The sequence below is a fragment of the Mytilus californianus genome, unplaced genomic scaffold (assembly GCF_021869535.1).
Source record: "Mytilus californianus isolate M0D057914Y unplaced genomic scaffold, xbMytCali1.0.p SCAF_6, whole genome shotgun sequence".
In the NCBI taxonomy this organism is placed as follows: Eukaryota; Metazoa; Mollusca; class Bivalvia; order Mytilida; family Mytilidae; genus Mytilus; species Mytilus californianus.
In genome coordinates, this window is record NW_026262712.1 from 32,509,293 (window position 1) to 32,536,930 (window position 27,638).

Here is a 27,638-nt window from a genome sequence, read left to right on the forward strand (position 1 = left end):
TCGGTATCTTAACTTTGTCGGGGTGATGAATTTTTCATCATTTTCATGTCCTGAACTCGGTACTGGAACTCGCGTCATATAAGTTAATCTATAGAAACATTTCACATATAGTCCAATCAATTGTACGCTAAATGTCAGTGTTTTGGCATCATTTGAGCAAAAAATTCGTGAAACTGTAGTCAATAATGTTGTTTTTCAACACACATATTTACATTCATGGAGGCTGCCATTTTTTTCTACCAGACTATAAAAATAACCGCTGATTTGATTGGATAACTCAATTTCCGGGATTTCCGATCGGCCAATCAGATCGTCGTTATCATTAATACACGGAATGTGTTCAAATTTGAAACTAAAAATATTGTACGAGTATGTATCCTGTCCTGTGGTTACATTAATCATGTTAATAATTATTAATACTCAACAACCTTCGATAAATAAAGAAAAAGTCATTAAAAGCAGAACATTTAGGCATGACATTAGCTGTTGAACCAAGAATTTACGATGAGACGATGTGCTGATGTAGGGCAGACGTACAGCAGATACAGGTAATGTTTAAGAGATTTTAATTTGATTTTTACATCATGAATATTTTTAATTAAAATTATAAAAAAGATATACACCCGCTTTAGTTTCATTCATGGGCTCCGTTAGTTCACACTTTGAGGATGACCATTTGGTGTTCTGAAAAGGTAGTCCAAATAATCATGACGTCTTGAAAGGTTATTATATTTTTTTTCTTTGACGCCTTACATCGATGTAAGGCGTCAAAGAAAAAAATATAATAGGCTTTCAAGACGTCATAATTATTTAGACTACTGAAAAGGGGGAGGTGGGAATGTAATAATAATTTTATTATTCAATATTCAATTACATTGTGTGCCTTCACAATCAAGGAAAGATGTTTACTACACAATGTCAGGCACATTCAACTTAATTTTGTCATGTTCTGAATTGGATGGATATGCAACACAAAAAATCCCTAAAGGTTAATATTGTGTTTTAGAATCTTTATACTTAAATGAAAGAAGCTTCTTAATTATATATGTACATTGTATGATAAATATCAGTAATATATGATGCATACAGGTCATGACCAGAATTAAAAAATATTAATAAAATGTTTTTACATTTTTCTTAGGTTGTCCATATATTAAAAGGAATTGATCATGGTGAAGGTACAAAGCTGCAAAAATGATGACTGTGCATCGATCAATATCCACTCAATAATATGAAAACACGATGAAAACAAACGAACCAGCAGGAGAAAAGAAATTTGAGTATAAGATTATTGAAAGGTACTTGAATTATTTTTTCATCCTTCCCACACTTGAAATAAAAATACATTAATCATTCACATCTATAAGCTGTAAACACATCTCAAAAACATTCATCTGATCATCATGCACAAATTGTTAATCATGGATATTATGTAAATAAAATGAGGTGTCTGGTATGCTTCAACCAGATAGTAAACCAACAACAAACACAACACAAAGGGGAAGATAATATGAGGCTAAATAAAAATATATGCATGGTTCCAATTACCTTACCTACCTTTTTTTTAGTCTTAACATTAGCCTACCCTAAAGTATTTTTTTGGAATTTTTCAGTAAGTACTGTTTAAGTCAGAATGTTGCTCCCATAGACTCAATGTAAAAAAAGCCATAAAATAAAAAAAAATCTTACCTACCTACCCTAATTTTTTTTTAAATGTAACTGGAACCAAACATACTATTTTATTTGGCCTCTGAGAGACACCTGATCCATAAACAATAAAAGTCTATTTTGATAAAAAGAGATGTGTGTTATAAATCTAAGAGACAGCAACCCAACAACTATAGCCAAAGAAATCTAGAGAACACATAGTCTTCAACAATAGACATACATGTGTCTAAATTGCTCTTAGTGTATAAATGTTGTGAATAAATTAAACAAACACAAAAAAATATGCCAGTAACATATATTTTTGAATAATTGCAGACTGGAGCATGGTATTGTAATATTATTTTATTTCAAAATTCTATGCATGTTATGATGTATGATTTTTTTTCTTTCAGATTAATCAATGAAGACTTAATTGAAGAGGATTGGAATGCAGAAACTTTTGACTTAATTCATGAATAATATCAATGGATGATGAAGAAAACTGACCAAACTGACAAAGTATTTCGTATGCGTGTAAACTGGACATTTTTGTTTGTTTAATGCACAATAAACAAATTTGTAAAATTGAAAATTAAAACCATTTGTGAAAGATTTCAAGGACCAAAAGTTACCATGGACTTATGAATAATTTAACCAGAAAAATGATTTACATGTACAATTAAGTAAATACATCTTTTACTAAAAAGTGATAATTTATCAACATTAATATTTTAAAGAGGTTGATCTTTTCATTTAAAAGGTCTTAAATGTGGATAATGTATAAACTGTTGTAATTTCTTTAATTGTTGACTTGCATTAAAATGGTTATTGTCTTATTTCAAGTTTTCTTATTAATTCATTCAAAAATAAGCAGTGCATGCAAAATGATATCTAACGTTTCAGTGGAATTGTCAATTTCCATTGAAATATCACTGGTTTTCTTTGGTTGATTGTTACAATTTCCAATTGAATTACCACTGGTATCCCAGTTGAAAACAACAAATGTCCAGTGGGAAAACAATGGTATTCCAACGAAGTTTTCACTGGTATTCCAATGGAATTTCCACTGTATTCCACTCGAGTATTCACCGGAATCCCATTGGATATTTCACTGATATCCCAATGGAAAATAATGAATGTCCAATTAAAATCCCGACCAAATTTCCCAGTGGTAATACAGTGGTATTCCAATGGAACTCTGATGGAACTCCACTGGTATTTTCAGTGAAATCCCACTTTACATTTTCAGTAGGGTATCCTATTCTTGTTAGTTCAACTCCTTAACAACCACACAACAGCATTTAATGAAATTTGGAAGGTGGTAAGAATGCAATAAGTGTGTATATTACAAAGTTCTATGAAATTTTGATTCCCTGCATTATCATTTCATATTTTGAGTTATAGTCCCAGCTCAATTGACACTGAAAAATAAATAATTTGCCATTTTTATCTGCAAAAAAATGACCGCCAAAGTCAAATATACTAGTGGTTGGATATTGTACCCTATGAAATAAAAATTTCAAAAATCATTTATCTGAAGCTACTAAAATAAAATGAACCAAACTTTAAAGTCTCATGAAGGTCAAATTTGCAAGGAACACACCACTTCATGATAATACATTCATATTTGCCAAAGATGTAAGACCTAGGTCAAAAGTCATGGCCTGGTCATTTTCATGCTAAAAACTACATAAAGTTGACCTTATGGTCAAATTTCAAGATCACACGAAGGTCATCATGGTGCAAGACACATTACCTGATGATGATACATCTACATACCAAAGATCTAAGTCCAAGGTCAAAAGACAACAAGGCATGGTAAAGTGTTTATAGTAAAAAAAAAATGACCTTGAGGTCAATTTAAGGTCACATGAAGATCATCACAACACAGGACACTCCATCTCATTATGATACATCCTCATACAAAAGATACAGGACCTAGGTAAAAAAAACAACAACAAAAATGCATATGGCCTTGTTTTCTATCAAAAATTCATATATTTGACCTTGAGGTCAAATTTCAAGGTCACATGAAAGTCATCTTGATATGTGACACTCTACCTCATGATGATACTTCAACATGCAAAATATCTAAGCCCTAGGTCAAAAGACAAGAAAACTATGCCCCAAATATATTATCAGAATGGAACTTGCTCTTATTTATTGAGGGTGGTGGTATTATAAAAAACTATAATTAAAAAAAATCTGGTGGATAAAATTTATACATTTTTGCAAGAATTACAAACTGATATAGCACTACAAATGGTTAGTTTAAAAAAAAAATTAAACGACACGTTTTATTTTTTTTTTAAATTTTTTCTTCAAATACTTGACCCATCATATTCACTGTGGGGGGCTGAATCTGAGACCCCCCTTTTTAAATTCGGACAAAAATTTAAATCCAGAATAAAAAAAATACAAGTAAAGGGAATAGGTGAACTAAAATTCGCCTCAGTTTTCACTATTAACTATGCTATTGTCAATTTAGGATCAATTTTAAATTTTTTAACATATATACCCCTATACCCATATTTCTGAAACTTCCAAATTTGGCTGATATTAGCATGTAAAAGATGCCATATTCGAGTTGCCAAATCTTTTAAACGTATGATTCAAATCCTTCGAAATTTTTATAAGATGTTTAGCTTGGCCTAGTTTATCAATGGGATAAAAACAAGAAAAATTAAACGACAGGTTTTTTTTGGATTATAGTGTTGGGTACCCCCTTAAGTGACCATTAAACATTACCAGGTATTTTTCCTCTAATTGCTATAGTTCGCATGTTCTATTTCTAGCAATAGAGGCCAAATTTGACGAACAGAACATATAAACAGATTATATATACATTGAACGATACATTGCCAGATTTGACATTTTAATCCATGTTAAATTATCCTGACATGTTTCACTAACTGTGTTTTTACTGCTGTACTTAAAAAGAAAAAAAAAACTAAATATTATTGTTTGATTTATTTTTTGTTTAACTTTGCCGCATAAAGGGATATAACTGAGTAACAGAAACTTTTTTAAAAACAATGTGTTATGAATATCCCCAATTTATTATATAGCAAGAAAGTTCTGTGGCCCCATTTTTCCTTTTTCTTCTCTGAAAGCATATTATTTGATCTACCTTCTCATATTTTATCTTACAATTCGATGGTTAAGTTTTCATTTTATCACACAAAATTGGGTTTTCCATGCATAATCTTTACAAAATTTGACAATTTTGTACAACATGTAGAGTAAAAAAAATCCCAGTGACCCATACTTTTTATTATATTTAAAAAAAAAAACCGTGACATAAACAACATTTTGACCAGTTATTAAAAGATTCTATACATTTAAATTAACGCCCCCACCTACAATAAGACAAGTTATTTCAGAGCGAAACTAGTCGAATTATTGTATCACTAGCCTGTCATTTATGAGGTTTTGAGTTCGAATCCCGCAGGTGGCAAGTGTCCTCGATTTCAATCTTTATTTACTAAGAAGGTCAGTTTCCTACTGAAGGTCGGTGGTTCTCTCCGGACACTCCGGGTTCCTCCGCCAGAAAAAAAATGACTGCCACGAAAATGCACACAAGTGCTGAAAGTTGCGTTAAACAACAACCAATCGATCAATTTGTTGATTCTGATTTTATTCTGTAAGGGGTGGGGGAAGTTGTTGTATTACTTTTTGGACGAACAGAAAATAAATTTTAATAAATAATAATAATGCCCTGTTCTGAGAGTAAAACAAAAATAGTCTGGTCGGCTTTAAATTAGAAATAAGTATTTTGACTATATTAAATTTTCAAGCACTGCTCTTTCAGAATGAAATGGTCGTCCTCTAACTTTGAACAAATTATTCCATAATCTAAAAACGAATGGATGTATCAACCATAATAATGTTACTTGTCATTAAATGTTAAATGCTTGAGATGAGTTATGAAAAGGACAACTTTTATCTAAAAAAATATTACCAACTATGCCAGATGTTCACGAGGTTTAGACGATTACAGGTTGATGACCATTATCTCCCTTGTACATGTTGTATTATACCTTTGAACATATTATTTAAACAAAAGCAAATTGGACATATCCACCACAATAATATTTTCTGTTGTTAATTAACATGTTAGATGTACATAATATAACATAGCATACATACGAAGTTATTAGTTTAAAGGAGTAAAACGACTGTAGAAATAGAAATTCCAGCAGGAAGGTAAACAATAGGTAAATGTATCACATGATTTGTTATGACGTTTATCTCTATAATATTTATACAATAATCAAGTGATATTCGCGGTATATTTAAACAAAGAAAATTATAATGATATAACTTTGATTTGTGCGAATTATCAGGATAACGAAAACTGCCACTTTATTTGATTAATACTTCTTAATGCTTTGAAAACCGACACAAATTGTATAATTAGCAATGTTCCCATATTTTTTGTACTATTATCCGTTGAACAGTTGTCTGATCGCTCAACCATCTCAATGTAGATATCATGAAAAAGTGAAGTAAAAAACAAAACAAAAAAAACCCCAAAAAAATCAAATGAAAATGAAGCCTCAATTGTTAATTGTAGAATAGAAATATAATACCTTTATTATCGGAGAATATATATTTTTTTCTCTTACGAAATAGGAGAACATTTTTTTTCTATTTTTATTACGAAATAGGAGAAAAGCTCGCCGAGGCTTACTTGTTTCCAACGATCGTACACATTATCTTTTATAAAAATTGTCTTATTTAATATAATATGTATTGTATTTATATAATAAGTTTGTGTTTGATATTGCTGTTTCCGATTCTTAGACAATGAGATGGTAAAAAAAAAAAGAAGAAAAAAAAAGCAAGGTCGGTTGAACACGCGTCTGATTTGTGAGCGGACATATTCATATTATCAAAGTAAACGTCGGCTTTTACAGCCAACGGCCGTACGGTTGCCTGTTACAGCTTACATTTACAGCTGGTGATAGTTGTATCCTTGGCATTCATTCCACACCCAATATTTTTATATTTATTTCTTTTTATCGTTTGAGACCGTATATTTAAAAAGATCTTTGACTTTTGTTCGGACGGTCATTGAATCGTTCACGTTTATTTCAAATCCGTTTCATTAGAAAATTATTACACATTGTTTACCTAAGAAGAATTCAGTGTATTAAGATACGATACCAAGTACTAGTATGTAAAAGTCTTGCTTATCATACGATGTTGATGTCAGGTTCCTGCTGCAGTTGTGAAAATGATTGCAGTCGTACAGAAAAAGAAAATGTCCAAATCCATCGTCTGTTTTATATGCAATCCTAGCATCACTGTTCAAATCAATTTGACTATTTGATTGTCAAGTTATCAATTCTTTTTAATATAAGTGAAAAAATTGCTTACAATAGCATTTACCCTGAAGTCGTTTTAATTATCAATTTATTTGAAAGGTTAGTAGTAATCTTGTGCCTCATTCGGTCTTGTGGTAGACTTTTCTAGATAAAACAAAAGTTTCATTGGTTTTGTTATGAAATCTGGACAGATTTTGCTTAACTAATTCAAATCGTCTTTACTGAATAATAAACTTGTTTTGAAGTAATAATATTTCAAGTCGATGCTTCCATTATCGATCCATCAATCAACAAAAAAATTATTACAAATATGAATAAAAGTATGATATATTAGAATTTATTCGATTTAAAAATATTCAATCAATTAAACCAAAGATTATGATGAATCTTCTGTACAAAAGTCGGTTAGGGCCAACGTTTTATAAAAACAAAACAGCCGATTTATTTCTATTACTATAAATTAGTGTAGTCATTGATTATTTGCGCGCAATGATCTACTAAAAGTTATTTAAGATACAACGTATATTTACAATTCTCTTGATATATATTTTGAGCATATTCTATACCAATTTTGTATAAGAGACAATGTATTCTTTTTAAGTTTGGCCCAATTGAATAGTTAAATCGTATTCTGCTCATTCATGTCATTTGTTCAGATTAATTGATACGTAGGCGAAATTCTCTTTGCAATATGACCACATGCAATTTTCGTTGTCCGGTCAAATATTTATACTTGTATCCGGTTTATGTTTCCTCTGCAGTCCAATCATTCGTTTAAAAGATTAATTACCGGTTTTTTAAAACGTCACTAATTATAGAAAAATGAACGAAGCTTCCAAAACGAATTAGCGATCGATTTCAAAAAATTAGCTTACCGATATGTCAAAGAAACAAATGAAACCTTCCACCATAAAACCCACTCCCCTAACCCCTCCTCCCCCCAAAAAAAAGAAATATAAATAAACTCATTATAGATACCAGGATTTAAATTATGCACGCCAGATGCGCGTTTCGTCATTAAAAGACTCATCAGCGACGCTCGAATCAAAAACGTTTTTAAAGAAACAAAATATAGTAGAAAGCAGCTCGTACTCCCGAGATTTAGAACTACAAAATTATAATATGGTTTGAGATCGTTTCTCTATAATGCTGCCAAATCTGGAGTGTAACCAATTAAAAAAATTGGTACATCCCAATAACAGCTCATGCCAATGCGGTGCATGTGTATAGTGCTTTTCTACTTGTGCTTCTTTATTTTTGATTTTGTTTTACTGTTTGATTGCTTTAGCTTTTTTAGTTGCTATCATCTGCTGTGCTTATCATTCTTACTAATGCCATGTTTTGAGATATACTCAATTTTGCATACTATGCATTAAACTTTTATATGTCATCTATAGTATCTTACCATTTACTGTATGCTTAAAATGATGTTATTTTCATGACTTTTGTATGAGTGTATATATTTTGTTATTCAGTCAATTTGAAAAGCTCACTAGAGCTTGTGTTTGTGCAGTTTTTTGAATATCAATTGAAAATAAACTTTAAATTGAGTTGAAGAGCATTCATGACCCGACATTCCGAATGGTTTTGTCCAATACAGATATTGTTATAATTTCCTTGGGTAGAAAATCCTTAGTATTTAGAAAAATGCAATGTTTTTTAAACAGTACATTTATAATTATGACCATATCAATGATAATTCATGTCAACACAGAAGAGCTGACGGTACTGGAAACCTCCACCGGCAGTGTCATCGACCCAGCTGTTGTAAATAAATTCATCATAGATACCATCCTACTCTATCCCACCCTACTCATGCAGCCATACCTTGAAGTTATTGTGTATCAGTGGCACGTGTTATTTAGAGGTAGTCTACCTCTGCCCCTTGTATTATGGCCGAGGTGGACAATCTCTGAGTTTAGCAAGCTGGCAATATTCAAAGAGAGGCCAAAGATATCAAAGGAATATTCAAACTCAGTAGTCGAAAACAAACTGTCAATGTCATGGCAAATTAACGATTAACGACGAAAAGACAAACAACAATACACAAAACACACATAGAAAACTAAGGACTGAGCAACACGAACTATGAACCATGTGACATACCGGTATATGGTGTTTGTGGAACGATGCATTATAAAGGACAATTATATAATGGCATTTTCGTTATTGACATTAATCTCATCAGCAAGAACATAGAGGGAACCAGTAAGGGCGAGATGATATTCGAGCTGATGAAGTCAGAATAAAAAAATTATTTAACATTATTCTTTTTATCAGCCACTTCTCTTAACTATATGTTTTGTTTTGATTTGAAATATAAAATATCTTGAAGGACTTACAATCTAGTAAAACTACTATTTAAGCTTTCAAAGAGGTGTATTTGTTTATCTTGGACTGTCTCATGACATTGTATATACTTCATTGTTTGCAGCAATAGGGTTTTGTCTTTACATTTTGAAGTTTTATCTTTAAGATCAAGAGTTAAGTATTTAAGTTTTGTAGTTTTATCTTTTAACGATATGAGGCTTTGCCTTTATGGTTGGTCTTTTTATCTTTCCTAGCGCATTGTTCCTTTTGTGATTATGTCGTTACGTTCTGTAGTGATGTCATTGCGTTCTGTGGTGATGGCTTTATGTTGTGTAGAGAAGTCGTTACGTTGTGTAGTGATGTCTTTATGTTGTGTAGTGATGTCGTTAGGTTCTGTAGTGATGTCGTAACGTTCTGTACTGATATATCTCTACGATTTGTAGTGATTTCGTTACGTTGTGTAGTGATGGCTGTATGTTGTGTAATGAAGTCGTTACGTTGTGTATTGATAACTTTACATTATGAATCGATGTCGTTACGTTGTGTAGTGAAATCTTTTCGTTATGTAGTGATGTCTTTTTGTTCTGTAGTGATTTCGTAACGTTCTGAAGCGATGTCTTTACGTTCGAAAGTGATGCCTTTACGTTCTGTAGTGATGTCATTAGGTTCTGTAATGATGTCCTAACATTTAGAAGTGATGTCTTTAAGTTCTGTAGTGATGTCTTTAAGTTCTGCAGTGACGTCTTTACGTTCTGCAGTGATGTCTTTAGCTTCTGTTATGATTTCGTTACGTTCTGTAGTGATGTCTTTACGTTGTGTAGTGATGTTTTAAAGTTGTGAAGTGATGTCTTTACGTTCTGAAGTGATGTCTTTACGTTCTGTAGTGATGTCTTACGATCTGTAGTAATGGCTTTATGTTGTGTAGTGAAGTCGTTACGTTGTATAGTGATGTCTTTACGTTCTATAGTGATGTCTGTAGGTTCTGTAGTGATGTCTTTACGTTCTAAATGATGTCTTCAGGTTCTGTAGTGATATTAAGTCCTGTAATGATGTCTTTACGTTCTGTCGTGATGTCTTAACGTTCTGTAGTGTTGTTGTTAGGTTCTGTAGTGATGTCTTTACGTTCTGTAGTGATGTCTTACGATCTGTAGTTATGGCTTTATGTTGTGTAGTGAAGTCGTTACGTTGTATAGTGATGTCTTTACGTTCTATAGTGATGTCTGTAGGTTCTGTAGTGATGTCTTTACGTTCCAAATGATGTCTTCAGGTTCTGTAGTGATATTAAGTCCTGTAATGATGTCTTTACGTTCTGTCGTAATGTCTTAACGTTCTGTAGTGTTGTTGTTAGGTTCTGTAGTGATGTCTTTACGTTATGTAGTGATGTCTTTACGTTTAGTAGTGATGTCTTCACGTTGTTTAGTGATTTCTTTATGTTGTGTAGTGATATCTTTACGTTGTGTAGTGATGTCTTTACGTTCTGCAGTGATGTTGTTACGTTGTGTAGTGATGTCTGTATGTTGTGTAGTGATGTCTTTACGTTGTGTAGTGATGCCTTTTCGTTGTGTAGTAATGTCGTTACGTTGTGTAGTGATGTCTTACGTTCTGATGTAATGGCTTTATGTTGTGTAGTGAAGTCATTATGTTCTGTAGTGATGTGTTTAGGTTCTGTTGTGATGTCTTTACGTTCTAAATGATGTTTTTAGGTTCTATAGTGATATCTTTACGTTGTGTAGTGATGTATTTACGTTTTATAGTGATGTCTTTACTTTCTGTAGCGATGTCTTGAAGTCCTGTAGTGATGTCTTTACGTTCTATCGTGATGTCTTAACGTTTTGTAGTGTTGTTGTTAGGTTCTGTAGTGATGTCTTTACGTTCTGTAGTGATGTCTTTAGGTTCTGTTGTGATGTCTTTACGTTCTTAATGATGTCTTTAGGTTCTATAGTGATATCTGTACGTTGTATAGTGATGTATAAATGTTTTATAGTGATGTCTTTACTTTCTGTAGTGATGTCTTGAAGTCCTGTAGTGATGTCTTTACGTTCTATCGTGATGTCTTAACGTTCTGTAGTGTTGTTGTTAGGTTCTGTAGTGATGTCTTTTCGTTCTGTAGTGATTTCGTAACGTTCTGAAGCGATGTCTTTACGTTCGAAAGTGATGCCTTTACGTTCTGTAGTGATGTCATTAGGTTCTGTAATGATGTCCTAACATTTAGAAGTGATGTCTTTAAGTTCTGTAGTGATGTCTGTAAGTTCTGTAGTGACGTCTTTTCGTTCTGTAGTGATGTCTTTAGCGTCTGTTATGATTTCGTCACGTTCTGTAGTGATGTCTTTACGTTGTGTAGTGATGTTTTTAAGTTGTGAAGTGATGTCTTTACGTTGTGTAGTGATGTTTTTAAGTTGTGAAGTGATGTCTTTACGTTCTGAAGAGATGTCTTTACGTTCTGTAGTGATGTCTTACGTTCTGTAGTAATGGCTTTATGTTGTGTAGTGAAGTCGTTACGTTGTGTAGTGATGTCTTTACGTTCTATAGTGATGTCTGTAGGTTCTGTAGTGATGTCTTTACGTTCTAAATGATGTCTTCAGGTTCTGTAGTGATATTAAGTCCTGTAGCGATGTCTTTACGTTCTGTTGTGATGTCTTAACGTTCTGTAGTGTTGTTGTTAGGTTCTGTAGTGATGTCTTTACGTTTTGTAGTGATGTCTTTACGTTTAGTAGTGATGTCTTCACGTTGTGTAATGATTTCTTTATGTTGTGTAGTGATATCTTTACGTTGTGTAGTGAAGTCATGACGTTGTGTGTTGATGTTTTTACGTTGTGTAGTGATGTCTTAGCGTTCTGTCGTGATGTCTTAACGTTCTGTAGTGTTGTCGTTACGTTGTGTAGTGATGTCTATATGTTGTGTAGTGATGTCTTCACGTTGTGTAGTAATGCCTTTTCGATATGTAGTGATGTCGTTACGTTGTGTAGTGATGTCTTACATTCTGATGTAATGGCTTTGTGTTGTGTAGTGAAGTCATTAAGTTCTGTAGTGATGTCTTTAGGTTCTGTTGTGATGTCTTTACGTTCTTAATGATGTCTTTAGGTTCTGTAGTGATATCTTTTAGTTGTGTAGTGATGTATTTACGTTTTATAGTGATGTCTTTACTTTCTGTAGTGATGTCTTGAAGTCCTGTAGTGATGTCTTTACGTTCTATCGTGATGTCTTAACGTTCTGTAGTGATGTCTTTACGTTCTGTAGTGATTTCATTACGTTCTGTAGTGATGTATTTACGTTTTGTTGTGATTTCTTCACGTTGTGTAGTGATTTCTTTATGTTGTGTAGTGATGTCTTTACGTTGTGAAGTGAAGTCGTGACGTTGTGTAGTGATGTCTTTACGTTCCGTAGTGATGTCGTTACTTTGTGTAGTGATGTCTGTATCTTGTGTAGTGATGTCTTTACGTTGTGTAGTGATGCCTTTACGTTGTGAAGTGATGTCTTTACGTTGTGTAGTGATGTGTATACGTTGTGTAGTAATGTCTTTCCGTTCTAAAGTGATGTTTTTAAGTTGTGTAGTGATATCTTTACGTTGTGGAGTGATGTCCTTACGTTCTGTAGTGATGTTTCTACATTCTGTAGTTTTGTCGTTACGTTATGTAGTAATTTCTTTACGTTCTGTATTGATGTCTGTATGTTCTGTATTGATGTCTTTTCGTTCTGTAGTGATGTCTTAACGGTCTGTAGTGATGTATTTACGTTCTGTAGTGATGTCTTTACGTTCTGTAGTGATGGCTTTATGTTGTGTAGTGAAGTCGTTACGTTGTGTAGTGATGTCTTTATGTTTTGAAATGATGTCTTTACGTTGTGCAGTGATGTTTGTATTTTCTGTAGTGATGTCTCTAGGTTCTGTAGTGATGTTTTAACGGTCTGTAGTGATGTATTTACGTTCTGTAGTGATGTCTTTACGTTCTGTAGTGATGGTTTTATGTTTTTTAGTGAAGTGGTTACGTTGTGTAGTGATGTCTTTTCGTTTTGAAGTGATGTCTTTACGTTGTGTAGTGATGTTTGTATTTTCTGTAGTGATGTCTTTAGGTTCTGTAGTGATGTCTTTACGTTCTGTAGTGATGTCTTTACGTTGTGTAGTGATTCCTTTACGTTTTATAGTGATGTCTTTACTTTCTGTAGTGATGTCTTGAAGTCCTGTAGTGATGTCTTTACGTTCTATCGTGATGTCTTAACGTTCTGTAGTGATGTCTTAACGTTCTGTAGTGATTTCATTACGTTTTGTAGTGATGTATTTACGTTTTGTAGTGATTTCTTCACGTTGTGTAGTGATTTCTTTATGTTGTGTAAAGATGTCTTTACGTTGTGAAGTGAAGTCGTGACGTTGTGTAGTGATGTCTTTACGTTCTATAGTGATGTCGTTACGTTGTGTAGTGATGTCTGTATCTTGTGTAGTGATGTCTTTACGTTGTGTAGTGATGCCTTTACGTTGTGAAGTGATGTCTTTACGTTGTGTAGTGATGTGTATACGTTCTGTAGTAATGTCTTTACGTTCTAAAGTGATGTTTTTAAGTTGTGTAGTGATATCTTTACGTTGTGGAGTGATGTCCTTACGTTCTGTAGTGATGTTTCTACATTCTGTAGTTTTGTCGTTACGTTATGTAGTAATTTCTTTACGTTCTGTATTGATGTCTGTATGTTCTGTATTGATGTCTTTTCGTTCTGTAGTGATGTCTTAACGGTCTGTAGTGATGTATTTACGTTCTGTAGTGATGTCTTTACGTTCTGTAGTGATGGCTTTATGTTGTGTAGTGAAGTCGTTACGTTGTGTAGTGATGTCTTTATGTTTTGAAATGATGTCTTTACGTTGTGCAGTGAAGTTTGTATTTTCTGTAGTGATGTCTTTAGGTTCTGTAGTGATGTCTTAACGGTCTGTAGTGATGTATTTACGTTCTGTTGTGATGTCTTTATGTTCTGTAGTGATGGCTTTATGTTTTTTAGTGAAGTGGTTACGTTGTGTAGTGATGTCTTTTCGTTTTGAAGTGATGTCTTTACGTTGTGTAGTGATGTTTGTATTTTCTGTAGTGATGTCTTTAGGTTCTGTAGTGATGTCTTTACGTTCTGTAGTGATGTCTTTACGTTGTGTAGTGATTCCTTTACGTTGTGTAGTGATGTCTTTACGTTGTGTAGTGATGTGTATACGTTCTGTAGTAATGTCTTTACGTTCTAAAGTGATGTTTTTAAGTTGTATAGTGATATCTTTACGTTCTGTAGTGATGTCTTTACGTTGTGTAGTGATTCCTTTACGTTGTGTAGTGATGTCTTTACGTTGTGTAGTGATGTGTATACGTTCTGTAGTAATGTCTTTACGTTCTAAAGTGATATTTTTAAGTTGTATAGTGATATCTTTACGTTCTGAAGTGATGTCTTTACGTTCTGTAGTGATGTCTTACGTTCTGTAGTAATGGCTTTATGTTGTGTAGTAAAGTCGTTACGTTGTGTAGTGATGTCATTAGGTTCTGTAATGATGTCCTAACATTTAGAAGTGATGTCTTTAAGTTCTGTAGTGATGTCTTTAACTTCTGTAGTGACGTCTTTACGTTCTGTAGTGATGTCTTTAGCTTCTGTTATGATTTCGTTACGTTCTGAATTGATGTCTTTACGGTGTGTAGTGATGTTTTAAAATTGTGAAGTGATGTCTTTACGTTCTGAAGTGATGTCTTTACGTTCTGTAGTGATGTCTTACGTTCTGTAGTAATGGCTTTAATTTGTGTTGTGAAGTTGTTACGTTGTGTAGTGATGTCTTTACGTTCTATAGTGATGTCTGTAGGTTCTGTAGTGATGTCTTTACGTTCTAAATGATGTCTGCAGGTTCTGTAGTGATATCAAGTCCTGTAGTGATGTATTTACGTTCTCTCGTGATGTCTTAACGTCTTAATGTCTTGTGTAGTGATGTCTTTACGTTGTGTAGTGATGCCTTTACGTTGTGAAGTGATGTCTTTACGTTGTGTAGTGATGTGTATACGTTCTGTAGTAATGTCTTTACGTTCTAAAGTGATGTTTTTAAGTTGTGTAGTGATATCTTTACGTTGTGGAGTGATGTCCTTACGTTCTGTAGTGATGTTTCTACATTCTGTAGTTTTGTCGTAACGTTATGTAGTAATTTCTTTACGTTCTGTATTGATGTATGTATGTTCTGTATTGATGTCTTTTCGTTCTGTAGTGATGTCTTAACATTTAGAAGTGATGTCTTTAAGTTCTGTAGTGATGTCTTTAACTTCTGTAGTGACGTCTTTACGTTCTGTAGTGATGTCTTTAGCTTCTGTTATGATTTCGTTACGTTCTGAATTGATGTCTTTACGGTGTGTAGTGATGTTTTAAAATTGTGAAGTGATGTCTTTACGTTCTGAAGTGATGTCTTTACGTTCTGTAGTGATGTCTTACGTTCTGTAGTAATGGCTTTAATTTGTGTTGTGAAGTCGTTACGTTGTGTAGTGATGTCTTTACGTTCTATAGTGATGTCTGTAGGTTCTGTAGTGATGTCTTTACGTTCTAAATGATGTCTGCAGGTTCTGTAGTGATATCAAGTCCTGTAGTGATGTATTTACGTTCTCTCGTGATGTCTTAACGTCTTAATGTCTTGTGTAGTGATGTCTTTACGTTGTGTAGTGATGCCTTTACGTTGTGAAGTGATGTCTTTACGTTGTGTAGTGATGTGTATACGTTCTGTAGTAATGTCTTTACGTTCTAAAGTGATGTTTTTAAGTTGTGTAGTGATATCTTTACGTTGTGGAGTGATGTCCTTACGTTCTGTAGTGATGTTTCTACATTCTGTAGTTTTGTCGTTACGTTATGTAGTAATTTCCTTACGTTCTGTATTGATGTATGTATGTTCTGTATTGATGTCTTTTCGTTCTGTAGTGATGTCTTAACGGTCTGTAGTGATGTATTTACGTTCTGTAGTGATGTCTTTACGTTCTGTAGTGATGGCTTTATGTTGTGTAGTGAAGTCGTTACGTTGTGTAGTGATGTCTTTATGTTTTGAAGTGATGTCTTTACGTTGTGCAGTGATGTTTGTATTTTCTGTAGTGATGTCTTTAGGTTCTGTAGTGATGTCTTAACGGTCTGTACTGATTTATTTACGTTCTGTAGTGATGTCTGTACGTTCTGTAGTGATGGCTTTATGTTTTGTGATGAAGTGGTTACGTTGTGTAGTGATGTCTTTTCGTTTTGAAGTGATGTCTTTACGTTGTGTAGTGATGTTTGTATTTTCTGTAGTGATGTCTTTAGGTTGTGTAGTGATGTCTTTACGTTCTGTAGTGATGTCTTTACGTTGTGTAGTGATTCCTTTACGTTGTGTAGTGATGTCTTTACGTTGTGTAGTGATGTGTATACGTTCTGTAGTAATGTCTTTACGTTCTAAAGTGATGTTTTTAAGTTGTATAGTGATATCTTTACGTTCTGAAGTGATGTCTTTACGTTCTGTAGTGATGTCTTACGTTCTGTAGTAATGACTTTATGTTGTGTAGTAAAGTCGTTACGTTGTGTAGTGATGTCATTAGGTTCTGTAATGATGTTCTAACATTTAGAAGTGATGTCTTTAAGTTCTGTAGTGATGTCTTTAAGTTCTGTAGTGACGTCTTTACGTTCTGTAGTGATGTCTTTAGCTTCTGTTATGATTTCGTTAGTTCTGAATTGATGTCTTTACGGTGTGTAGTGATGTTTTAAAATTGTGAAGTGATGTCTTTGCGTTCTGAAGTGATGTCTTTACGTTCTGTAGTGATGTCTTACGTTCTGTAGTAATGGCTTTAATTTGTGTTGTGAAGTCGTTACGTTGTGTAGTGATGTTTTTACGTTCTATAGTGATGTCAGTAGGTTCTGTAGTGATGTCTTTACGTTCTAAATGATGTCTTCAGGTTCTGTAGTGATATCAAGTCCTGTAGTGATGTCTTTACGTTCTCTCGTGATGTCTTAACGTTCTGTAGTGTTGTTGTTATGTTCTGTAGTGATGTCTTTACGTTTAGTAGTGATGTCATTCCGTTCTGTAGTGATGTATTTACGTTTTGTAACGATGTCTTCACGTTGTGTAGTGATTTCTTCATGTTGTGTAGTGATGTCTTTACGTTGTGTAGTGAATTCATGACGTTGTGTAGTGATGTCTTTACGTTCTGCAGTGATGTCGTTACGTTGTGTAGTGATGTCTGTGTGTTGTGTAGTGATGTCTTTACGTTGTGTAGTGATGCCTTTACGATGTGTAGTGATGTGTATACGTTCTGTAGTAATGTCTTTACGTTCTAAAGTGATGTTTTTAAGTTGTGTAGTGATATCTTTACGTTCTGAAGTGATGTCTTTACGTTCTGTAGTGATGTCTTACGTTCTGTAGCAATGGCTTTATGTTGTGTAGTGAAGGCGTTACGTTGTGTAGTGATGTCTTTACGTTCTGTAGTGATGTCTTACGTTCTGTAGTAATGGCTTTATGTTGTGTAGTGAAGTCGTTACGTTGTGTAGTGATGTCTTTACGTTCTATAGTGATGTCTGTAGGTTCTGAAGTGATTTCTTAACGTTCTAAATGATGTCTTCAGGTTCTGTATTGACATTAAGTCCTGTAGTGATGTCTTTACGTTCTGTCGTGATGTCTTAACGTTCTGTAGTGTTGTTGTTAGGTTCTGTAGTGATGTCTTTACGTTTTGTAGTGATGTCTTTACGTTTGGTAGTGATCTCTTTACGTTGTGTAGTGATTTTTTTATGTTGTGTAGTGATGTCTTTACGTTGTGTAGTGAAGTCATGACGTTGTGTGTTGATGTCTTTACGTTGTGTAGTGATGTCTTTACGTTCTGTAGTGATGTCGTTACGTTGTGTAGTGATGTATGTATGTTGTGTAGTGATGTCTTTACGTTGTGTAGTGTTGCCTTTTCGTTGTGTTGTGATGTCGTTACGTTGTGTAGTGATGTCTTTACGTTCTGATGTAATAGCTTTATATTGTGTAGTGAAGTCATAACGTTCTGTAGTGATGATTTTATGTTCTGTTGTGATGTCTTTACGTTCTAAATGATGTCTTTAGGTTCTGTAGTGATATCTTTACGTTGTGTAGTGAAGTATTTACGTTTTATAGTGATGTCTTTTCTTTCTGTAGTGATGTCTTGAAGTCCTGTAGTGATGTCTTTACGTTCTATCGTGATGTCTTAACGTTCTGTAGTGTTGTTGTTAGGTTCTGTAGTGATGTCTTTACGTTCTGTAGTGATGTCATTACGTTCTGTAGTGATGTATTCACGTTTTGTAGTGATGTCTTCACGTTGTGTAGTGATTTCTTTATGTTGTGTAGTGATGTCTTTACGTTGTGTAGTGAAGTCATGACGTTGTGTAGTGATGTCTTTACGTTCTGTAGTGATGTCGTCACGTTGTGTAGTGATGTCTGTATGTTGTGTAGTGATGTCTTTACGTTGTGTAGTGATGCCTTAACGTTGTGTAGTGATGTCTTTACGTTGTGTATTGATGTGTATATGTTCTTTAGTAATGTCTTTACGTTCTAAATTTAAGTTGTGTCGTGATATCTTTACGTTGTGGAGTGATGTCCTTATGTTCTGTAGTGATGTTTCTACGTTCTGTAGTTTTGTCGTTACGTTATGTAGTAATGTCTTTACGTTCTGTAGTGATATCTTTACGTTCTGTAGTGATATCTGTATTTTCTGTATTGATGTCTTTTCGTTCTGTAGTGATGTCTTAACGGTGTGTAGTGATGTCTTTACGTTCTGTAGTGATGTCTTTACGTTCTGCAGTGATGGCTTTATGTTGTGTAGTGAAGTCGTTACGTTGTGTAGTGATGTCTTCACGTTTTGAAGTGATGTCTTTACGTTGTGTAGTGGTGTTTGTATTTTCTCTAGTGATGTCTTTAGGTTCTATAGTGATGTCTTAACGTTCTGAAGTGATGTATTTACGTTCTGTAGTAATGGCTTGATGTTGTGTAGTGAAGGCGTTACGTTGTGTAGTGATGTCTTTATGTTCTGAAGTGATGTATTTACGTTCTGTAGTGATGTCTTTACGTTGTGTGGTGTCTTTTTTATGCTTTTTTCTTCTTAAAATGTTACTTTTGTACTGAAAATGTTTTTGGTCTTATTTTTACCTAAATTTTTTTATTAATGCACCAACGTGCAACAACCAACCAGTAGCAGACTCACAATGTACGGAAATCCTGATTTCACACTTTTGATACAAGTGTAACTGGAACATGCATACATGTAAAAAAGTATAACAAAAAAAGTGAACTTCAAGGCAATTTCAACAAGGGGGAGTGTATACAAACTGACAAAATCAAATGCTGTCAATCAACAGAACAAGTGTAAAACAACTGCCATATTCTTATCTTAGTACAGGCATTTTCCGGATAAAATGGGGTGTTAAACCTGGTTTTATAGTTAGCTTAACCTCACAATTGTATGACAGTTGTTCATAGTTCCGTTATATTGACAAAATTAGGTAAGCAACCCCAACAGACATACTAGATTTATTTGACAGCAATCGGGAGCCATCAATTCAAAACTGTGTAAACATACATCACAGACAAACAACACACTAAAAAATTCATCCTGGGTTTATTAAACAAATATTTCAGATAAGAGTTTATGTTTCCCCTTAGTTTGCAATCGATGTTAATAATTCTGATATGACGTTAGATGAGCCATCCTTTGTTTTTATATTTAACCGAGTGTTTAGCGGAAATGTGTAATCGAAGTACAAGATTTAATATCCTTTTTAAAACTGCAACAAGTGCAAGTTACTTAACCCCTTTTTTAGCAATTCTTCTTCAGAGTCCTTTCTTTTCGTAATGCCATAATCATTGACGTATGCATATAAATCGTCTTTTAAGATTTTCAATTTATAAAGTGTGAGAGCAGTACGCTAGTAAGAGTTTTTCAAATTTTTTATCATTCACTCGAAATAAGCTTTCATTAACATATTTTTCTTTTTATTTACCTTATTAATCAACCACTTATAAAAATACCGCCAATTGCACTTGCTAATCGTATATAAACATTCTGATGAGTTATTATATACCATCCGATGATTAATTTTCTGTGTAGGACAATACACAATCTATGAATCATCATCATTATCATTACAAGCTTCACCTGTCGATACATTTAACCGCTGTTTACTGTCACGAAGGAAGAATTGAAGTATTTCAAAATCTGCGTACAATTTACTCGTTTGAGGGATTAACTCGGTATGTAAGCTTTGTAATATTATTATATTTAACGCCATACATTCGTTGAGTATTTTGTTATATCAATATGGTTGAAACACTCATTTTTTTTTCTTTTGATCAATTGTTCAAAGTTAAAATATAAGGGAGACAATCGTCGTGAAAACGTTATTATTATGATTTTTTTAACATTTTGCAAATTTTCATTTTCAGAAAAATCATGTATAGGATTATTGTTTGATGTCCTATTGTTTAACATTTAGATTCGATGTTCTTGTGATAATTCAGTGCTTGTGGTGATGCTGAGGAATACAGTGTCCAATCTTTTCATGTTGGGCCTGTCCTTATGAATTGACAGATACGGCTTCTCAGCGTCCTCAGTAAATTATTTTTTAGAGTTTGCTTTACTTTTTAATGGTTCATCTGATTTTATAATAGCTGAAACTATAGAAATATCAGTAGCAGTTACATATAAGGATCCGTCAAATCTGTTTGCTATTTTTCTCAATTCTTTTTTTTTTTAAAGTAAAAGATACGAAAAGGGATACTCAAACTGATAAGTCGAACACAAACTGATAATGCCATGACACGAACTCGACACAAAATCGGAGTTGACACCAGGTGCTTCGGAAGGGTAAGCAGATCCTTTTCAACATTAGGCACCCGTCGTGATGATAATGTAAGTACAAACCCCGTTATAAGTCTCATTATGTCTGTTTTGGTTATTCCCCCAATTTTGTCAATTTAACGGAACTATAACAGTTGTCATACATGTCGGAGTTTGAGCTACCTGTAGCTCTAAAACCAAGTTAAACTCAATATTTTCGTCGGAAAATGCCTGTACCAAGTCAGGAATATGACAGCTGTTTTTCATTCGTTTCGTTTGTTGATAGAGTCTAGCGTTTGATTTTGTCAGTTTTTATGGACTTTCCCTTTGTGAGTTTACCTTAGATTACGGTATTTATGTTACACTTTTTTTGGTAGGTCAGAGGAAAAGAGAACGGATTATGGTTACGACAATTTGAACATCGTCGTCATCTGTGGAACAAATATCTCATAACGGTCAACGAATTCGTGACGACGTCAATAACAATTTCAACTTCACCACTTGAACCTTTTGTTCAAATGTACATTTTGGCTTCATTTTCATTAGTTGATATTGATGACAAAATAGAGGTTAAAGCCACTGTACACATACATGAACCATATCTCATTTAATACGAATATCGGTTATCAGAAACTGAAACAAAATTTTATACCAAAAAAAAATGTCATTGTAAAATATTTCATCTTCAAAATTTTTTTTAGAGACGGAATATTTGAATGGAATGATGACAATTTTTTTGAGAACGTTTTTAGCCGAAATATGACCTTATCTTAAAATTTGCCTCTCTTGATGTGAGAAGATGGCCTCTTCCCCAAATGTTTCTCTATTAACAACAGTTTTCGCTATCAACCATAAACTAAGTAATACCAGATATCAATTGCTGTATGGGAAAAATTACGGGATATAATAAACCTATTGTGATTCTTGTCATAATCTCAATTGCGTTTGGTCACTGACGAAAATTCGTTTAAAAGGTTTTAATATGTGCAAGGGGAACACATGTATATATACGGAAAAAAACGTTACATATAAGGATATTTTTGGTGAAAAATGGCAAAGAAAATTATATAGAAATCATTGAGAGAATTGTCGTAATGCGTTATTAGTTAACAGAGGTATGTAAAACAGTTATTTTTTAAATATTGTTTTACAGAATATATTAAAACATTGATGAACCACTCAACTGTAAATAAAATAATATAATAAGTTAAAACAAACAATATATTATTAAGTTTTGGTTGCATACCTTTTTTTTGAACCGGAAAGATAACTTCCCATTTTGGTTGTGAATTTGGAGTAATTCAAGTCCTGATAAAAACTGGTAATTAAATTAAATATATATTACAATTATATATAACATTAAGCAGTAAAAGACATATATTGAAATATACTATTGAATATCAGTTGCCATTCAAATATGTAGCTTTTTATGGAGAATGTGAATGAGAATACAAAAAAAAAAAGAAATGCATGATACATGTAGCCAAATCAAAAGAGTAACAGTTAATTCCCTTTGCATTTATGTATCATGATTAAGTAGTGTTACCTCTATAATCTTTAGTAGTCACAAATTCCACTTAAATATGCGTTTCATTAAATTATTATTCAATGTTAGATTGCTGCTTTAAATCAGATCAATATCTTTATAAGATATGTGTTGAAGATCGATTACCAATTAATTAATTACCCGATATGCCAACTTTCATTTGTATTTTAGAAATGAATATTCTTAATTGATATGGCTGAAATGTAAATAATTGTACAGAACATTTGTTCGTCAGTTAAGAACGATGCACGTATAGGCTATTTATAAACTATTAATATTTTGAAAAGTTTGAGTTCAAAATTATAAAGTTGCCCCTATTAGTTTATAACACTAATAACCATAAAAAAATTGTAATAAGTCAATAGCTAATGCAAATAAATGGAATTTATTAGATCCACTTTGAATGCAAATGTATGACTGTTTCTTGTATATACCAGTCTGATTACTGTTTATTTTTCATATAATTTCAATCCGATTTATAATTGTCCGTTATAGTTGATTAAGATTGTTTTTGCTGCAGAATTGAATGTAGCAACAACACAATTAAAAACAAAAAAAAATCTATTTGCTAAGGCGTTTTAAGCAAAGATTTTCTTCTTTAATGAATTGAGCAGTACACATTCGATGTGTCCTCTAATAAGTGACTGAATATATATAAAGTATTGTCAAAATACAGAACTGTTACAATTGAATTATATTTTTTGTAGTTATTGTTAAACATGGCCTCATCAACACCCGTGTGCGGTATATGTGATCAAAACAATATAACCATACCATCCATGATCTGGTGTTTTGAATGTGATGAAGGACTTTGTTTAGAATGCAAAAGCCACCACAGTCTGTCGAAGGGAACACGAAAGCATACCACCGTACCAATAAGTGAGTACCAGAAATTACCATGTGATATTGTCAAAATCACTCAAAACTGTGCCAAGCATAACGAGAAGTTCAATATTTATTGCAAAAAAGCATGAAAGTCTTTGCTGCGGTATTTGTATTGTAGAAACTCACTTAGCATGTCGTGACCTCGGCAAACTGGCTGATATTATTCAAAACATAAGCTTTGCAAATGCCTTTGATGAAATTGAACAATCGTTAGCAGAACTAACCAACAATATTCAAAGAATTCGAAATGATCGAGAAAATAATACGAAGAGGTTAACCAAGAAAAGAAAGCAGATCAAGCAAGAAATTGAACACACAAGGATTACACTGAACAACCATTAAGACAAAATAAAAGCTGACATATTAAAAAAATTAAATGCAACCGAAGAAACGGAAAGTAAGTTAATTGGCAAACAGCTGGAATTGTTGAAAAAAGAAGAGAGTGAGGTAACTGAATACCGGAAAAACATTAAAAGTATCAAGCAACATGCCACAGATCTTCAGAAATTTATTTCTATAAAAGATCTGAAAAAAAAGGTCACAAGGAAAGACGAATTCCTGATGGCAGTGATTGACACCGAAAAATTTTAAGACCTCGAAATGACGTATAATGCCAATGCCGCCATGCAAAATGTCAACAACTATATCAAGAATTTTGAAGAAATAATAATTGAAACGAAACCGTGCGATGTCATCCTCACAAGGAGGAAAGCCAATCAAGCCCAAATAATGATGCCGAACATATCACCTAAGTCAGTTGAAAATATAAAAGTGATGCTGCATAAAACTATAAATACTATGGTGAATCGGACATGGGGTTGTTGCATGCTACCTGATGGTAGAAATACCTTTGCAGATTACTTAAACAAAGATATCAGAATATTCAAAACTGACGGATCAAAAAATTTTGATGAGAGAACAGCAACAAATCCATGCGACATAGCTTACAACAGTGAAGAAAAAAACACTGAATGTAACCTCAGGACAGTCAGACAAGTAATACATTACAATATCGACATACAACACAAACAAATCAAGAACGAAATACCATTTGATAATAAGTATTACGGTGTAGCTGTAAAAGATGGTAAGTTCATTTGTTGCGCAGCTGGAAAAGGAATTCATTCGATCAATCCGCACAGCAACTCAAGAAATGATATAGTTTGTGATAAAATACCAAAGTTTTGTTACGTTGAAACATTTGGTGACAAAATGTTTCAAACAAATAACAAACTAAACTCCGTGATATGTTATGACATACAAGGCTCAGTACAATGGTCATTTAAGGATGAAAGCGTCCTTAAGGGTCCAATTGGTATCTCTGTTGACAATAACGGTAACGTGTACGTAGTTGGGAAATCGTCAAGCAATGTCATTGCTATATCTGCAGATGGCCAACAATACAAGGAAACACTAACTGCCAATGATGATCTGTTAGACCCTTCATGTCTTCATTATAATATTAGTTCTAGTCAGTTACTGGTGGCAAATTATGAAAAGAATGCAATGATTTTTACTTTGAATTCAATATAAAACAATCATCATACTTGATATTACAAATGCTAAACGCATATTATCGTTTATGTCAATTAAGTTGCAACGGCTAACCTATAAAGTAGCATGTGATCTGTCTTTCCATTTTTTATTCTTTTATCTTGACATTGTATTCATAAGAACATGTGCAGTGACATGTTATAAATTTTATTTTACTGTTTGAACTAAAAAGCTTTGTAATTAAACAAATAATCATATATTAATTGACTCACTACATGTCCGATGTTCAATTGACCACTACAATGTACTACAAATTATAGATTAAATTTTCGTAGTTGATGGTTCGTTGCTTTATTGTATCATTTTGCTTCAACGGGTAAAATTAATTGTGTGATGGATCCGATATACCTTACCAGAATGGTAGATAACAAACACAAAAATTCTTTGCAGATTTGAAACTTAAACGACTATTCATTTCAATTTTGTAACCTATATAATATTAAATTCAAAATGTTATCGCTCGTCAATTTTAATACATCTAACAGAAAATCAACAAGGCATTAACAGAAATCAGTGAAGTAATAAGAATATAACCCAACGACACAAAAAGACAAATACCATCTAGAAGTTAACATATAATCATCAGTTATAGACAGTCTCCAATATAATATGTCAAGCTCAAAAAACCGTATCACTTCTATCAGCTTGTCAATAAATTTCAAAGATTATTTATGAAATGTCATTAATATTAATTTCTATTCAGGACATGCATATATATAAAACATGAATATGTAACTACACAGACAACTGCAGAAGATATTCTTGTCTGTAAAGACGAAAATCGAGTGTGGCTTACTTAATTAAAAGCTTGTTATCCCTAATATCATTTTACAACTGGGTGGATGCCTCTTTCGGGGAAACCATTAACACAATTGTCTGTACTCACGTTCTGACACGAATGTGACCTATCAAATTAGACTTATCACTGGGTTTGTACTGACATGAGTAACACGACAGATGCCACATGTGGAATAGAATATGCTTACCCTACCGGAGCAGCTGATATCATCACCGGTTTTGGTGGTGTTCGTCTTGCTCAGTCTTTAGTTTTCTATGTTGTGTTTTGTATGCTGCTTGTCTCTTGATTGTTTTTCAATTTTTTGCCATGTCATTGTCAGTTTGTTTTCGACTTATGAGTTTGAATATCCCTTTAGTATCTCTCGCCTCTCATTCAATTCTTAAGACCGGTTGATTGAGATTGTTAGTTTTTCAAAACCATTAGGCAGATTAGTATATCATGATGCAGTTGAGGAATACAGGCTGAAATATTTGTTTATAAATATCATTTGTTTGTAATATAATGCTTATGGTAAATATAATAACTTTAATGGGTCTTTTTCATAATTTCTGGACAGTCCCAATTTTGTTTAACCATACTTTCACGAACACAACTGTCAGACCATATGTTCTGTAAATCTATTGTATTCATTTTCATTCGTAACACTTGTTTTTACCCCAAGGCATAGATTACCTCAGCATGATTTGTTACATTTTTCAATTGTTTATTTGTCAATATCCCCAACTTCTTTATTGATTTATTTACATATTATTTGTAAAAGAGAGGTTAAAGATACCAAAGGGACATTAAAACTCATAATTCGAAAATATACGACAACGCCATTGCTAAAAAAGAAAAAAGACAAACAGACAAACAGACAAACAATAGTACACAAAACACATCATAGAAAACTAAAGACTGAGCAACACGAACCCCACCAAAAACTGGGGATAATATCAGGTGCTCCGGAAGGGTAAGCAGATCCTGCTGCACATGTGGCACCCGTTGTGCTGCTCATGTTAGTAAAAATCCGGTAATAAGTCTTATTCGGTAGGTCACATTCGGGGAAAAGGGGACGGGATTGTAGTTACGACATTTGGAACATATCCGCTATCATCTGTGAAACGGATATTCCATAACGGTCAACCAACTCGTGATGGCGTCCGTAAAATTTACGAAGGAATGATTTCAATTTAACCACTTGGAACTCATGGTTTAGTAGCTTCCTTTTGAGCAGCAACCCTCTATCAAGGAAATTATGATAGGAAATACAAGCCCTGGAATATCGTATCAACTGGGAGATATACAGTACTCCGTATGCAGGCGCTGCTGGAATGTTGCTACATAGAAATGGAAAGTTCGCAATTGGGAAGCTGAAATCATGTCTTTTGTCGAAAAGTTTTGTTTCAACCGACCCTTAGTGTCAATTTCTAAATGTAAGTCAAGATATGATACTGACTTGACTGTATATGTTGTATCCTTGTAAAAATCTGAAAACCACCAAAGTATACACACAATGCAATTTATCACTAAAGAAAATGTCACGAGTACATCAAATTTAGTCTGAAACGGTAATCTTTATCTTAACATCATCCAATAAGTCTGAACAATATATTATTGAGTCATTTTCAGTCTTTCAGTCATGTTTCAGACTAGTCCACTGCGATAAATTCAGTACTGCTCAGGCAATTCGCTCTCAGTCAATTTAGTACTGTTCAGTAGCTTTTCAGACAGTTCAGTAGATGTGTGCAGGTAAATAGCTACTACTGGACATTCTGAACATAGACTAAACAGATGTTAAT

General features: G+C 33.4%; 2 protein-coding genes and 1 long non-coding RNA gene across 3 annotated transcripts in view; 1 reads left to right on the top strand and 2 right to left on the bottom strand.

Annotated features, from left to right (window-relative positions):
• LOC127705001 (uncharacterized) overlaps nt 1-5,884 on the bottom strand; it is a 28,127-nt gene extending 22,243 nt beyond the window's left edge. The window contains exon 1 of the mRNA XM_052209249.1: nt 5,797-5,884. The gene's annotated coding sequence lies outside the window, so the exon portion shown is untranslated. The remainder of the gene's footprint in view (nt 1-5,796) is intronic.
• LOC127705013 (uncharacterized) lies at nt 217-2,266 on the top strand. The gene is made up of 3 exons (XR_007983607.1): nt 217-548; nt 1,142-1,298; nt 2,061-2,266. It is a non-coding gene; the product is annotated as an uncharacterized LOC127705013 (long non-coding RNA).
• Nucleotides 5,885-10,283: 4,399 nt separating the features above from the next.
• Nucleotides 10,284-19,640, bottom strand: LOC127705569 (cytadherence high molecular weight protein 2-like). The gene is made up of 21 exons (XM_052209898.1): nt 19,635-19,640; nt 19,202-19,358; nt 18,454-18,720; nt 17,951-18,289; nt 17,724-17,810; nt 17,327-17,623; nt 17,058-17,144; nt 16,410-16,748; nt 15,875-16,097; nt 15,711-15,829; nt 15,177-15,399; nt 15,013-15,131; nt 14,217-14,702; nt 13,566-13,904; nt 13,209-13,484; nt 12,558-12,896; nt 12,245-12,476; nt 11,745-11,863; nt 11,494-11,706; nt 10,678-10,881; nt 10,284-10,516 (listed from the first exon to the last, which is right to left on the bottom strand). Exons 1-21 carry the CDS (start codon nt 19,638-19,640, stop codon nt 10,284-10,286), a joined length of 4,704 nt encoding a protein of 1,567 aa, XP_052065858.1.
• Nucleotides 19,641-27,638: the final 7,998 nt, after the last annotated feature.